This window comes from Bison bison, unplaced genomic scaffold (assembly GCF_000754665.1).
Source record: "Bison bison bison isolate TAMUID 2011002044 unplaced genomic scaffold, Bison_UMD1.0 scf7180017864365, whole genome shotgun sequence".
Lineage (NCBI taxonomy): Eukaryota > Metazoa > Chordata > Mammalia > Artiodactyla > Bovidae > Bison > Bison bison.
In genome coordinates this window covers 2,749,674-2,765,082 of record NW_011494937.1, presented here as the reverse complement: position 1 = coordinate 2,765,082, position 15,409 = coordinate 2,749,674, and the positions used below count along the sequence as shown (strand labels likewise).

Sequence of the window (15,409 nt, the reverse complement as noted above, 5' to 3'; positions counted from 1 at the left end):
GAGGCTCGCACACCATTGTAGATCAGCTACACTGGAATAAAATTAACAAATTAATAACTTAGTCAATAAAATTTCATCCTGCATAAAACGTACACCCGAGAAGTTAATGAAGACACCTCACAGGCTGTGGTTTGACTGAGGTTCGTGCTGGCACCCAGGTAAGGCTGAGTGATTCAGACCTCCAACCAGAGCCAAGGGATTCTTGAGTTTCAGGACCTAATGAGTGGGGCTGGGGCAGGGATGGGTGGAAAGCTCAGCCCTCCTTAGGACCAAAGATGAAAATGGAGGCGACCCCTGTATTAGAGACGGTGAGTTCACATTTCAGTGTCTGACTTTCTTAAGAAGCACAGTTCCATGCCTGGCCACACAATTTTACACCAAGCCCTTGACCCCGGGAGGACCTATGACCCGTTTGTTCCAGGCAGGACTGGCCAGGGCCACCATCTTATCTGTACTTGCTCCATCTTGAAACGGAATCGGGTATCATAGACCCCAAAACAATTCTTTATCCAAGCACAAGCAACGGGCCAAGGGAGGTCCAATCCCACCTCCCACAGGTTGTCACTCAGGAGGAAGAGGCGGGACACTGGAATCTGTCCAGCCAGGAGGCCGATGCGGCAGGTGGGCGGGGCAATTCTGCGCCAATGCCGGGACTTCCTTTCTCCCCCTGCGGAGAAAGACCGGTGTCTTTCCGGTTTCACCCTTTTGGTCCCTCTTACGTTCAGAAGCCCTGCGATCTGTGCAAGTCTTTGGAGCTCTTGGGAGGGACTCAAAGTAACTTCCAAGCAACTTGAAATGGTGAGTCCGCTGACTGGGTTACCAACAGCTAGGTGGGACTGGTCGCTACCGTCCGAACCCGGCCACGGTTTGATCCGGCACCTCGGGGTCACCGCCGGAGTCTGTGGATACGCTGGGTCTGGGGTGCCACTCGGATCTCAGTCCCCGCCGGCTTGCAGCGGGGGGATGGATGGCCCGGCAGCCGGGACCTGGGCGTTTGGTCCCGGCACTGCGCGCCGGAACTTCGGCCCTGGAGGCTCTATCGGCGGCTCTTCGCGCGCAGCCCCTCTTCTTCCCAAGATTGTGTTACCACGTGCATGGTCTACAGGGGACAATCGCAACTCGTTCTCCAGGGTCAGGTCGTAGGATTAGATGTTGTCTGAGGGCTACCCACTCCAGTGTTCTTGCCTGGAGAATCCCAGGGACAGGGGAGCCTGGTGGGCTGCCGTCTATGGGGTCGCACAGAGTCGGACACGACTGAAGCGACTTAGCGGCAGCAGCAGAGGGCTCCCAGGCTGCCTTTTTACTCTGCAGGCACCCGGTGTCCTCTGATTTTTCCAAAGATTTGGGAAGCGGGATCTCAAAGACCTTAATACCAGTTAGTAGCTCTTTGTTGTTTTTTAGTTTCTCAATCGTGTCCGATGCTTGGGGACCCCATGGACTACTGTTGCCCGCCCTGGCTCCTCTCTCCGTGGAGTTTTCCAGGCAAGAATATTGGACGGGGTTGCTATCCAGGGGATGTTTTACCGCCAGTGATGGAACCTGCGTCTTCTGCGTTGGCCGGCGGTATTTTTGCCAATGAGCCATCAGGGAAGCCCTTTTTATGATTGGCAGTAATCATTAAACTTCCAGGTCGTTCCCCTCATTCCCAAAATTCCGATTGAAATGGTCAACTATTCGTCTCTGCGGTGCATTTCAAACAAACGCAATATTTTAACTTTTTATCCTATTTGCTCAGTCTTGGATGGCATTTTTCCGGGGTGCGGGGGAGACATCCGTAGGTATTTTACCTTAGCGGAAAGCCGAGAGTAACCGCCAGTAAATTCGTTGTCTAATAGCCATTTTTCGCCCAATTTTTTTTAACTGGGAACAGATACTCCATAGGAAATCCTTTCATGAAGATTTTCCTTTCTTTTTTGAAACTTTTATTGATGAACTACCCTTTGAGTCCCCTTCAGAAGATCTACTCATTTATTTGTTTATTTTTTATATACTGTAAGATATATTTAATTAATGGAGCTTAACGAACTGTATACAATATTTCCGAAGACTTAAGATGGGAATGTCTTTGGGAAATAGTCCATTCTTACATTCCATTTGTTTCACTTTGTTTCATTCTCCGCGTGAGTATGGTGAAATCATGGGGGCGGGGGGCACTCTAGTTTTGGTCCATTTCCAAGGCATTCCAGGATTTACAGTTGCAGACAAAAAGTATTCAAGTAGGATTACTTGTGTTGAAAATAATGATTGACATGTATTTTTATGAAAGGAAGTTATTTGTGGTTTTCTCGGTGAAGTAGTAGACATGGCTTGTACATGGTGAATTGGTCAAACAAGATTTGTGTGTTTAACGTTTTAGTGGTGGTGTAGAGTACCTGTAGTGGGGAGCAGAGCCTGGGTTCATTGTCTTCAGCCTAAGGGCCCGGCTAAGGCCTCTTGGAGGAGAAGGAAATGGCAACCCACTCCAGTATTCTTGCCTAGAGAATCCTGTGGACAGAGGAGCCTGGTGGGCTGATGTCCATAGAGTTGCACAGAGTTGGCCACAACTGAAGCGACTTAGCATCCATGCATGCATTGGAAAAAGAAATGACAACCCGCTCCAGTGTTCTTGCCTGGAGACTCCCAGGGACACAGGAGCCTGGTGGGCTGCCGTCTATGGGGTCGCACAGAGTTGGACACGACTGAAATGATGTAGCATCAGCAAGGCCCCTTGTAGCCTGCAAGGGGAAGTACTTGAAGGCCTTCGTATACTCAGAATCATACAGTTTCTAGCTTTTTCAGATTGGCTCCTTTCAGGTTGCAATAAAGTTTTTTTTTGTTTTCTTTTGGGGTTTTTTTGCAATACAGTTTTAATACATGTTTCCTTCATGTGTTTTCATAGTTTGATATTAACACTTCATTCCTTTTCATTAGTGAACAGTATTTGATTGTATGAATGTACCACTGATTATTTGACTCTTGCAGGATTTGTTGCTTATCTGTTAACTTCTGCTCCTTGGGCCCCATACAACTATTTGTGTATGAATTTTGTGTGCATACAAGAGTTGTCCTCATTTCAGCAAATAACAAGGAGTGGTATCGCTGGGTCTTAAGTACTTAGTATATGTTGTTTTCAAAGAATGCTGCTGTCTTCCTTGATACTGCTGCTACTGCTAAGTCACTTCAGTCGTGTCCGACTCTGTGCGACCCCATAGATGGCAGCCCACCAGGCTCCCCCGTCCCTGGGATTCTCCAGGCAAGAACACTGGAGTGGGTTGCCATTTCCTTCTCCAATGCATGAAAGTAAAAAGTGAAAGGGAAGTCGCTCAGTCGTATCCGACCCTCAGCAACCCCATGGACTGCAGCCTTCCAGGCTCCTCCATCCATGAAATTTTCCAGGCAAGAGTACTGGAGTGGGGTGCCATTGCCTTCTCCAGTCTTACTTAATAGGGGTATCAAATTCCATTTTCCTCAGCAGTAAATCCCCTTGCCAATTCAGGAGCCTCCAGTTGGATCCCTGCTCTGGGAAGATTCCATAGAGAAGGAAATGGCAAAACACTCTAGTATTCTTGCCTGGAGCACCCCTATGGAGCCTGGAATAGTACAGTCTTTGGGGGTTACAGAGCATGGGACTCACAGTCTCCACCTAGCGACTGAACAGCAACAACAGTGAATGAAATGATCTTCACATCTAATTGGTATTCTGAGTATTTTTCTTGATAGTCATGACTGTGTAGTGACAGTTTATTGTTTTATTTGCAGTTTCCAATTGACATTTGATGTTCAGCTTGTTTTCATATTTCCTATTTCCCTTCTGTATATGCTTTTTGGTCAACTGTTGAGATCATTTGCCCATTGTTAATTGGATTATTTTATCTTCTTACTGTTGAGTTTTCATAGTTGTGAGGCTATTTTGAATACTAGTCATTTATCACATGTGTGGTGCTGTGCTTAGTTGCTCAGTCGTGTCTGACTCTTTGTGACCCTATGGACTGCAGCCCACCAGGCTCCTCTGTCCATGCAGATTCTCCAGGCAAGAATACTGAAATGAGTAGCTATCCCGTCTCCAGGGAATCTTCCCGACCCAGGAATCGAACCAGGGTCTCCTGCATTGCAGGCAGACTCTTTACCAGCTGAGCTACCATGAAGCCCCATTTATCACATAAGTGATTTGCAAATATTTTCTCCTATCCTATGACTTAGCTTATCATTCTCTTAACACTCTCTTTCTCAGAGGAGGCATTTTCTATTAATGAAGTGAAATTATACTTATTTTCTTTCATAGGCTTTGTGTTTGTTGTTTGAAAATTAATCATCAAAGCCAAGATGACTTAATTTCTATTTCTTCCTGTGAAATTTTGCAGGAGGTTATTACTTGTGTACTGTACATTTAGATCTGTGATGGTTTTGAGGGTTTTTCTGGTAAAATATGTAAGTCCTGTGTCAACATTCATTTTATTCATTTTGTGTGTTTGTGAATATCTATTAATTCTTGCACTATTTGTTAAAACAAGTTTATTTTCATTTGAATTGCCTTTCCTTTTCTTTGTCCAATTTCAATGTGGCTCTCTAGGAAGATACTGACTTTCCTCCAATATTAGGATAAGTCTTACCCTGTTGTTTTTGAAGTTTCAAATTTTTATTTTCCAGATTATTATTATTCTCATCATTTTTATGTTGACTGCTCTGGATCTTTGCTGCAGCTTGCTGACTTTTGTTCTGTATTTTTCTGTAGTTCAGGCACATGAACCTGTCTTGTTATTGAGCAGGGGCTCTAAAGCACGCAGGCTTGGTTGCCCCAGGATGTGCAGGACTTTAATTCCTAGAGCAGCATTCTTACCTGCATCCCTTGCATTGCAAGGCAGATTCTTAAACACTAGGCTACCAGGGAAGACTCTGAATATGTCCCCTTAACCAAGAGTTATCTGTTGTTGGAGTATCTTTCAAATGTTTCACAGACACAGTTATGTGCCACAGAATGACTATTTGAATTTATGTACAGAATTCAGGAACATGCTCTTTCTTAGGAAGTAAAAGTTGCCTCTATTTCTTGTTTGTGATGATAAACGGATGCCTGATTTTACTAAGTCTTTTAAATTTTCATTTTCCCTGTGTGTCTTCCTTATACTAGTCACTTCTATCTTCTCTTTTAGTCATAATGACTACATGTTTATCAACTTGTAGCTGAACAACAACAAGAATGCCACTTTTAGTCCCCCTGCATAATTTATATTCTTTCCAATGAATTTTTTCTTTTGTTTTTGAATTTTTTCTTAAAGATTTATTTATGGCTATCCTGGGTCTTCCTTGCTGCACGCAGGCTTTCTCTAGTTTCAGTAAGAGAGAGCCAGTCTCTAGTTGCGGTGAGCAGTTGTCTATTGATGCCCATAGCATCAATTCTATGGGCAAGAGCTTCAGTAGTAGCAGTATGCTGGCTCAGTAGTTCTGGCTCTAAGGCTCTGGAGATCGGAGTCACTACTTGTGACCCATTGACTTAGTTGCCACTTTGTCTGTGGGCTGTTCCTAAAGCAGGGATCAAACTCGTGTCCACTGCATTGGCAGGTGGATTCTCAACCGCTGACCAACAGCAAATACCCATTTCTAATGAATTTTCAAAGGTATCTTTCAAACTTGTTATATTAATGACTAATTCCATCAACTTTTTTCTCAAAATGGCTTTGTATTCTTAATTTTTCCTAATTTTGCTTGCTAACAAAATTCTAGCAATTTTTTAAAATATGAAATCATTTAATATTTCAGTCAACTTGGTTCTTGCTTTAGTTTATGTTTTGTCCCAGAAGGAAGTGCAATCTGATTCTAGTCTTTTCCTATACATAAAAGTGTGCCTCTGGCTTTTTACATTATTTTCTCTTTGCTTTTGTTTTTTTCTTTATGTTGAATATAACATGCATTGGTCTCCGTTTTAGTTGTTTTCATTTTTTGTTCACTGAGCTTCTGGATCTACAGATGTTGTCTGTCATTAACGTTAGGAAAACGTCAGTGCTTGTGATTTCTGTCTCTCTTTTTCTTTAGTGATTTTCATTAGCTGTACCTGAAATATTCCATTAAAAAATTTCATGCTAGGTTCATGAATATTTTGTTCTGTGTTTTTGGTATTTTTAATCTTTGTGTTAGACTCTAGTGAAACAGGTGTTTTGGGGTACAGGCCTTTAGAGCAAAATATTTGAGGAATATTTTTTAAATGCCTTTATTTTCTTTTTCCCAGATTAGGGCTCCAGCTTGACTTTTCAGGTTGTGCTCTTATGGTTCTTTATTTCATGTTTTTTCATTCTCTTCTTGTGAGATGGAGAATCACAACATTTAAATTCACAGACCATAGACTAGATTTATGCCTAGCAGTGGTTATAGTGGTTGCTGACGAAACACTTGTTCTTGAAATTGCAGGATGGAAGCTTTATGTTCTTTTGGAGGAAGCCAATGATGATACCCTCATATTTTATGATCACAGGAAAATTTATCCTCAAAGTATTATGGACGTTGATGTAGCTGTAGCTCTTAACCTGTGCTTAAAGGCAGTAAGGCCCAGGGTATACTGTTAGTGTGTGATGAGAAAGAGTGTTTCTGGTGTGTAATTGCACTGTGTGTTTAAAATTTGGCTGGAAGTGCCCAGAGGCACTTGAGTAGAGTGAATTTTGTGGTCTAACATATTGTTAGTGATTCTTCATCTCTAAGGTCTAAGGTTGAAGTCCCTTGCTATCTACATCAAGTTTTATTATGTAGAGAGAAGAGAAAAGCAGATTCTGTGATTATTATCAGCCAACTTAAAGGTAGTGTTTCTTCAGAAGAATATTTATATTCAGGCAGCTGCAGGTGATTTTTTTCTAAAAACCTGGAGGACGTTGGGTCAGTGTGGACACCTGGACTTTGTTCAAAGTCTAAGTTATACTGGTCACCTGGCCTCTGATGTTAGGTCATATGACTAGAAAAGGCTTTCCAGTTTTTTACTGGGTTTTTATTCATTGAAAAACTGTGCAGTGTTGATCATCTGCCCCATGTGGTACTGTAAATTGTAGATCATAAGGAAGAAGATGGAAGAATTTTTTCACAGGAAATCAGTGTTTCTAATATTGTATTTGTTTCATTTGTAAAGGATTTCTGTCATTACCCTCCATTCTCTGGCTTGGCCATGATTGTGATATAAGCAATACTGTGACCACAGAAATGATGTATAAATAATTTCATTTCTTCATGATGCTATTCCATTATTGAGGAAGTGTGGAGTGTAGGTGTCTCATGATGAAATCATAGAATAACAGAATCATATGTAAGCTGCATAGCATTTATAAATGGAGTAGGAGGGCATGGCAGCTCACTCCAGTGTTCTTGCCTGGAGAATCCCCAAGGACACAGGAGCCTTGTGGATTGCAGTCCATGGGGTCGCAAAGAGTTGGACACGACTGAGTGACTAAGCACATACACACACATAGATGTCTAGCATTTCAGTCTCATGTATCTCACTGTGTGCATATTTTGGGTGTTTTAGGACTCATTGGTCTTTGAGGATGTGGCTGTGAATTTTACCCAGGATGAGTGGGTTTTACTGGATTCCTCACAGAAGAAACTCTACAGAGATGTGATGTTGGAAAACATCAGGAATCTGGCATCAGTAGGTAAGAATGACAAAAGTCCTACAGAACAAGTGTTATCTGTCTGTAGTGTTCAAAGATTTGGAATATGGAAAGAGAATGCATTGGTAAAGAAACTATGAGGGGAAAAAAGGGCAAGTCTCCTGCAGTCCAAAAGTTAGGACTTGACTCTTTCACCACTCTGGCCTGGGTTCAATCCCTGGCTCAGGAAGTAATATCCCACAAGCTACACAACATGGTGGGGGAGAAAAAGAAAGAAACAGAAACTGGGCAGAGTCAGAGTTCATCATGGACCTGAAATCCAATGAATTTTTCTTTAATTTCTAATACTTTGGGACATTTTTCTGTTTCTGCATTTCAGCGGCAAAACAACAAGATCATGACACTGAAGATTTGGAGAAAAACCCTGGGAAAAAATTAAGGTAAGCCATATCCACGATACAAAGCATGTCTCATGTGTGAATTTAGGTCTGTTATGAAGATTTTAAAGGAACCAAAGAAAAGAAATAGCCGCATTTTGAAATTTAATTATTCTTGAAAATGTCTCCCAGAAATATTTTCTTAAATGTAGAAGAAATGTTCCATTTTCCAATGTAATTTGTGTGCAGTTTATATTCATAAACTGTATTTGAATATTAGTTTTTTAAAATAATTTTATTTATTTATGTATTTATTTTTGGCTCTGCTGGGTCTGCATTGGTGCCCAGCTTTTTCTTGACTTATGGAGAGTGGTGGCTATCTCTGTTGCATTAAGGAGACTTCTCATTGCAGTGGCTTGTCTTGTTGCAGAGCTCAAGCTGCAATACTTTTGGCTCTTGGGCTGCTAGAACACAGACTTAGTACTTGTGCTTCAAACGCTTATTTTCTCCATATCAGGTTAATAGAAAGGTTGGAGATCTGCTGAAGAGCATTCAGTATATTTAACTTGTAACAATTCACACAAGATAGAAAACCCCACTATTCCTGTAAGATGTAATAAATACAAAAATGTAATAGAATAAAGAAAGTAAGAATGTTATTCTCATGATTTGCAGAAGTCCTATGAGAGGGAAACTGCCTGAAAATAAGGACCTTAGTTCCTTTGAAGAAAATCTTATTTCAGCTCTCAAAATGGAGAAAAAGACTCATGATTTAAAACCATGGAAATGCAGTCCATGTGGAAAAACCTTCATGAGTGTTTCATCCCTTACTAGACATATGAAGTGTCATGTTGAAGACAAACCAAGAGAGCATCAAGGGTACCCTGAGAAGTTATATAAGTGTAAAGAATGTGGGAAGGCATTCGTTTCTCCCAGTGCTCTCAGAACACATGAAAGTAGTCACACTGGAAAGAAACCCTATGAATGTTTACAATGTGGAAAAGTTTTTCCATATCAAAAATCTTTCCTACTGCACAAAAGAACTCACACGGGGGAAAAACCCTATGAATGTAGAGAATGTGGGAAAGCCTTCATGTGGAACATAAGTTTTCTAAAACACATGGTAACACACACTGGAGATCTACCTTATAAATGTGAGAAATGTGAGAAAGCATTCATTTTTTTCAGTCATTATCAATATCATTTAAGGAGTCACAATGGAGAGAATCCCTATCAGTGTAAACAATGTGGAAAAACCTTGGAAGCTCCTCGAAGTATAAAAATACATGAAAGAATTCACAGGAGAGAAAAATCCTATGACTGTAACCAATGTGGTAAAACCTTCAATTATTTGTATTCCTTAAAGGCACACAAAACACTTCACACAGAAGAGATGCCATGTATATCTAAAACATATTCTAAAGCATTGACTTTTGCCAGCTCTCTTCAAAAGCATAAGACGATCCACACGCGAGAAAAACCCTATGAGTGTAAGGAGTGTGGGAAAGCCTACAGATTAAATGAAAGGCTCCAAAAACACCTGATAATACACGCTGGAGATGGCCCTTATAAATGTAAGAAATGTGAAAGAGCATTCAATAATTCCAGTTCTCTTGAAATACATGAAAAGAGTCACAGTAGAGAGAAACCCTATGAATGTTTACAATGTGGAAAATGTTTTCCATCTGGAAAATGTTGGCAGCAACACAGAAGAACTCACACTGGGGAGAAACCTTATGAATGTAAAGAATGTGGGAAAGCCTTCTTATGGAAAAGAACTTTTCAAAGACACATGGTAATACACACTGGAGATTCACCTTTTAAATGTCAGAAATGTGAGAAAGGATTCATTACTTTCAGTGATCTTCGAAAGCATGAAAGGCGTCACACTAGAGAGAAACCTTATCTATGTAAACAATGTGGAAGAGAGTTTAAAAGTCCTAAAAGTATTCAAGTTCATGAAAGAATTCACAGAGGAGTGAAACTCTATGAGTGTGACCAATGTGATAAAGCCTACAGTTATTTAAGTTCCTTAACGGAACACAAAAGACAGCACGCAAAAGAGATGCCATATGTATGTAAAACATGTTCTAAAGTATTGATTTCTGCAACTTCTCTTCAAAAGCATGAAAGAATCCACACTGGAGAAAAACCCTATGAGTGTAAGGAATGTGGAAAATCCTACATATTTAACTATTACTTCGAGAAACACATAATAACACATACTGGAGATGGTCATTATAAATGTAAAGAATGTGAGAAAGTATTCATTAATGCCAGTTCTCTTAAAATACATCAGAGAAGTCACATTGGAGAGAAACCATATCAATGTCATCAATGTGGTAAAGGTTATAGATATAAATCACGTATAAATAAACATTTAAGAACCCACACTTTACAGACATCCAGTGATTGAAAAATTCAGGAAAACCTTCACTTTCTCTCATGTGCAAGTGTATTAAAATTTCACACTGGACAGAAATCCTGTCAAATGTGAACACTGTGGGAAAGGCATTTTGTTTCCATGTAAGAATAAGCACCTTCTGTCGGGAAGCCTTTGGGTATTTTTTGTTACTCAAATATTTTTTGTGAAACAGTTTTTGTAGTTGTTTCAAATATTTTACTGACTCTTTTGGAAGTGTTTGTTAGCTAAGGAACTTTTTCATTTCCTGAAAGAATTTATTTATGAGTATTCCTTAAAACCTTGCAGTTTTTTTCAGTTAATCATTACACAGTATCCGTTAGTTTTATCCTGTGCATAGCTACTTCATTCTCAGGCCATTTTCTTAGATTTAGTTAGTTTTGAATCAAAAATAATTTCTAATTTTTAACTGTAAAAATTAAATTATGGGACATTTCAGTAACTTTGTGCCAGGGACCCTTAAGGTCACAACTCTCCTGTAGTCAAATATTGTGATGAAATAAATTTTATTAAGAGTGAATACAGATAAACAAGATCCTAATGTATAGCACAGAAAACTGTAGTCAACATCCTGAAATAAAGTGGGCATAGTGGGGCCACCCAAGATGGACAGGTCATGGTGGAGAGGTTGTGGTCCACTGGAGAAGGGAATGGCAAACCACTTCAGTATTCTTGCCGTGAGAACCCCGTGAACAGTATGAAATGGCAAAAAGATAGGATACTGAAAGATTAACTGTCCAGATCAGTAGGTGCCCAATATGCTACTGGAGATCACTGGAGAAATAACTCCAGAAAGAATGATGGGATGGAGCCAAAGAAAAACAACACCCAGTTGTGGATGTGACTGGTGATAGAAGCAAGGTCCATTGCTGTAAAGAGCAATATTGCATAGGAACCTGGACTGTTAGGTCCATGAATCAAGGCAAATTGGAAGTGATCAAACAGGAGATGGCAAGAGTGAACATCGACATTCTAGGAATCAGCAAACTAAGATGGACTGGAATGGGTGAATTTAACTCAAATGACCATTATATCTACTACTGTGGGCAGGAATCTCAGAAGAAATGGAGTAGCCCTCATAGTCAACAGAAGAGTCTGAAATGCAGTACTTGGATGCAGTCTCAAAAATGACAGAATGATCTCTGTTCATTTCCAAGGCAAACCATTCAATATCATGGTAATCCAAGTCTATGCCCTGACCAGTAATGCTGAAGAAGCTGAAGTTGAACAGGTCTATGAAGACCTACAAGACCTTCTAGAACTAACACCCAAAAAAGATGTCCTTTTCATTATAGGGGACAGGAATGCAAAAGTAGGAAGTCAAGAAACACCTGGAGTAACAGGCAAATTTGGCCTTAGAGTACAGAATGAAGCAGGGCAAAGGCTAATAGAGTTCTGCCAAGAGAACACACTGGTCATAGCAAACACCCTCTTCAACAACGCAAGAGAAGACTCTACACATGGACATCACCAGATGGTCGACACTGAAATCAGATTGATTATATTCTTTTCAGCCAAAGATGGAGAAGCTCTATACAGGCAACAAAAACAAGACTGGGAGCTGACTGCGGCTCAGATCATGAACTCCTTATTGCCAAATTCAGACTTACGTGAAGAAAGTGGGGAAAACCACTAGACCATTCAGGTATGACCTAAATCAAATCCCTTATGACTATACAGTGGAAGTGAAAATAGATTTAAGGGACTAGATCTGATAGAGTGCCTGATGAACTATGAACGGAGGTTTGTGACACTGTACAGGAAACAGAAATCAAGACCATCCCCAAGAAAAAGAAATGCAAAAAAGCAAAATGGCTGTCTGAGGAGGCCTTACAAATAGCCGTGAAAAGAAGAGAAGCAAAAAGCAAAGGATAAAAGCAAAGATACACCCATTTGAACGCAGAGTTTCAAAGAATAGCAAGGAGAAATGAGAAAGCCTTCCTCAGTGATCAGTGCAAAGAAATAGAGGGAAACAACAGACTGGGAAAGACTAGAGGTCTCTTCAAGAAAATTAGAGATACCAAGGGAACATTTCATGTAACGATGGGCTTAATGAAGGACAGAAATTGTATGGACCTAAGAGAAGCAGAAGATATTAAGCAGAGGTGGCAAGAATACACAGAACTGTACAAAAAAAATCTTCACGATCCAGATAATCACGATGGTGTGATCACTCCCTCACCTAGAGCGAGACATCCTGGAATGTGAAGTCAAGTGAGCCTTAGGAAGCATCACTACGAATAAAGCTAGTGGAAGTGATGGAATTCCAGGTGAGCTATTTCAAATCCCAAAAGATGATCCTGTGAAAGTGCTGCAGTCAATGTCAGCAAATTTGGAAAACTCAGCAGTGGCCACAGGACTGGGAAAGGTCAGTTTTCATTCCAGTCTCAAAGAAAGGCAATGCCAAAGAATGCTCAAACTACCACACGATTGCACTCATCTCACATGCTGGTAAAGTAATGCTCAAAATTCTCCAAGCCAGGCTTCAGCAGTATGTGAACTGTGAAATTCCTGATGTTCAAGCTGGTTTTAGAAAAGGCAGAGGTACCAGAGATCAAATCCACTGGATAACATCCACTGGATCATCGAAAAAGCAAGAGAGTTTCAGAAAAACACCTATTTCTGCTTTATTGACTATGCCAAAGCCTTTGACTGTGTGGATCACAATAAACTGTGGAAAATTCTGAAAGAGATGGGAATACCAGACCACCTGATCTGCCTCTTGAGAAATTTGTGTGCAGGTCAGGAAGCAACAGTTAGAACTGGACATGGAACAACAGACTGGTTCCAAATAGGGAAGGGATTATCACCCTGCTTATTTAATTTATATGCAGAGTACATCATGAGAAACACTGGGCTGGAGGAAGCACAAGCTGAAATCAAGATTGCTGGGAAAATTATCAATGACCTCAGATGTGCAGGTGACACCACCCTTATGGCAGAAAATGAAGAAGAACTAAAAAGCCTCTTGATGAAGGTGAAAGAGGAGAGTGAAAAAATTGGCTTAAAGCTCAACATTCAGAAAATTAAGATCATAGCATCCAGTCCCATCACTTCATGGCAAATAGATGTGGAAACAGTGGCTGACTTTCTTTTTCTGGGCTCCAAAATCACTGCAGATGGCAATTGCAGCATGAAACTAAAAGATTTAATTTCCTTACTCCTTTGAAGGAAAGTTATGACTAACCTAGACAGCATATTAAAAAGCAGAGACATTACTTTGTCAACAAAGGTCCGTCTAGTCAAGGCTATGGTTTTTCCAGTGGTCATGTATGGATGTGAGAGTTGGACTATAAAGAAAGCTGAGTGCCAAAGAATTGATGTCTTTGAACTGTGGTGTTGGAGAAGACTCTTGAGAGTCTCTTGGACTGCAAGGAGATCCAACCAGTCCATCCTAAAGGAGATCAGTCCTGGGTGTTCATTGGAATGACTGATGCTGAAGCTGAAACTGCAGATCTTTGGCCACCTGATGCAAAGAGAGGACTTATTTGAAAAGACCCTGATGCTGGGAAAGATTGAGGGCAAGAGGAGAAGGGGACGACAGAGGATGAGATGGTTGGATGGCATCACTGACTCAATGGACTTGGGTTTGGGTGGACTCCAGGAGTTGGTGATGGACAGGGAGGCCTGGCGTGTTTTGGTTCATGGGGTCACAAAAAGTCGGACACGACTGAACGACTGAACTGAACTGAAAGAACATATATAATGGGATCACTTTGCCTTGCAGCAGAAATTACCCTAATATTGCTAATCAGCTATACTTCAATAAAAATTAAGAAAAGAATGTTACAAACCCTATAAGACTGTGGTATGTTACAGTAAGAGGTCACAAAAAGGCCTTCTATGAGTCACACTTGTGTTAGAGGAGTTGATTGCTATGCAAGGTAGCAAGGTGTTTTTCTTTAGTGAATGATTTCAAATGTTTATTTTGTCATTGATGATTGGAATCATTTTTATCAGAACAAAAATTTTCTCATATAGTTGAAGTTCAATAGTAAGAAGCTTCATTCAATCATATTAGTAAGGAGAGGGAACTATTAGTCAATTTTATGATTTCACATTTTATTTTTTTTTATCAGTGAGACAGTGTTATAAAATACATAAATTCAGTTCTTCCACATGCTAGGTAATATTTTTTAATCTCCTTTATGACATAATTAAGGCCTATAAATTTATGTAAATTGTTTTGCTGAAAGTTTTCACTTTCATCTCAGGTTCAAAGGATTTGTTACCAAAATAAGCCATTCGTTATATACAATAAATAATACAAATATTTATTAGAGAATTGTCTAGCTTACTTTCAATATGCTGACATTAAAAGAAAAGAGAAATTGAAAGAGTATAGAATACCTCACCAAATTGAGGTTTTGATCAACATCCAGACTCAGACAGCATTGGAAAGACCTATGTCACAGCACATCTAGAGTCCCAGATCATCCCTTATGATTATACAGTGGGAGTGACAAATAGATTCAAGGGATTAGATCAAGAGGATTAAAGATGCATAAAAGTAGAAGAGCTGTTAAGGTACTTAGAAGAAAAGCTAGACAGGAGAATTAGGACCAGACATTGGTCCATTATGTTAGTGTTTCTATAGGTATGAGAAAATTCAAGAATTTGGGCTCATAACAAAAAGAAAAAAAAAAAAAAACATTACTGAAACATCTGACTATCTGAAGGCCTGTTTTGTTTTGTCCATTTTTTTCCAGAGCACAGATTGAGTGCCTAATTTCTGATATCCACCTTGAATTCCTTTCAGGGGTTATTGAAGTTCAACAACAGTAGTGGCCATGATTTAATCTTTGCAGAGGCAGTCTGCAAGTGCCAGTTTCCAGTCAGCAGGGCCCCTTCATAGCCACAGATTTGACCATGCTTTGAGGGCATTTCATGGCCATTGTGTCCCGTGGTGCTAGAAAGGCTCATTTCCAGGTCTAGCGAAGATTCCATTGATAGGCCACTCAGTGCCTCTTCCCATATCTAGAGTTACATTATTACAATCATTGATCTCATATGGAACTATATATATATATATATATATATATATA

At 40.2% G+C, this 15,409-nt stretch overlaps 1 protein-coding gene across 1 annotated transcript; it reads left to right on the top strand.

Moving 5' to 3' along the window:
- The first annotated feature begins 719 nt into the window (after positions 1 to 719).
- Positions 720 to 10,358, top strand: LOC104999909 (zinc finger protein 709-like). Its single transcript, XM_010855534.1, has 5 exons — positions 720 to 798; positions 7,481 to 7,607; positions 7,945 to 8,005; positions 8,618 to 9,065; positions 9,396 to 10,358. The coding sequence occupies exons 1-5, from the start codon at positions 796 to 798 to the stop codon at positions 10,356 to 10,358; spliced, it is 1,602 nt and encodes a 533-aa protein (XP_010853836.1). The 5' UTR covers positions 720 to 795.
- Positions 10,359 to 15,409: the final 5,051 nt, after the last annotated feature.

Bases quoted from the DNA above. Each gene is read 5' to 3' on its own strand.
- LOC104999909 (XM_010855534.1), top strand. The intron at 8,006-8,617 runs GTAAGCCATATC...CATGATTTGCAG, and splicing joins AACCCTGGGAAAAAATTAAG to AAGTCCTATGAGAGGGAAAC. The intron at 9,066-9,395 runs GTAACACACACT...TCTCTTCAAAAG, and splicing joins TAAGTTTTCTAAAACACATG to CATAAGACGATCCACACGCG.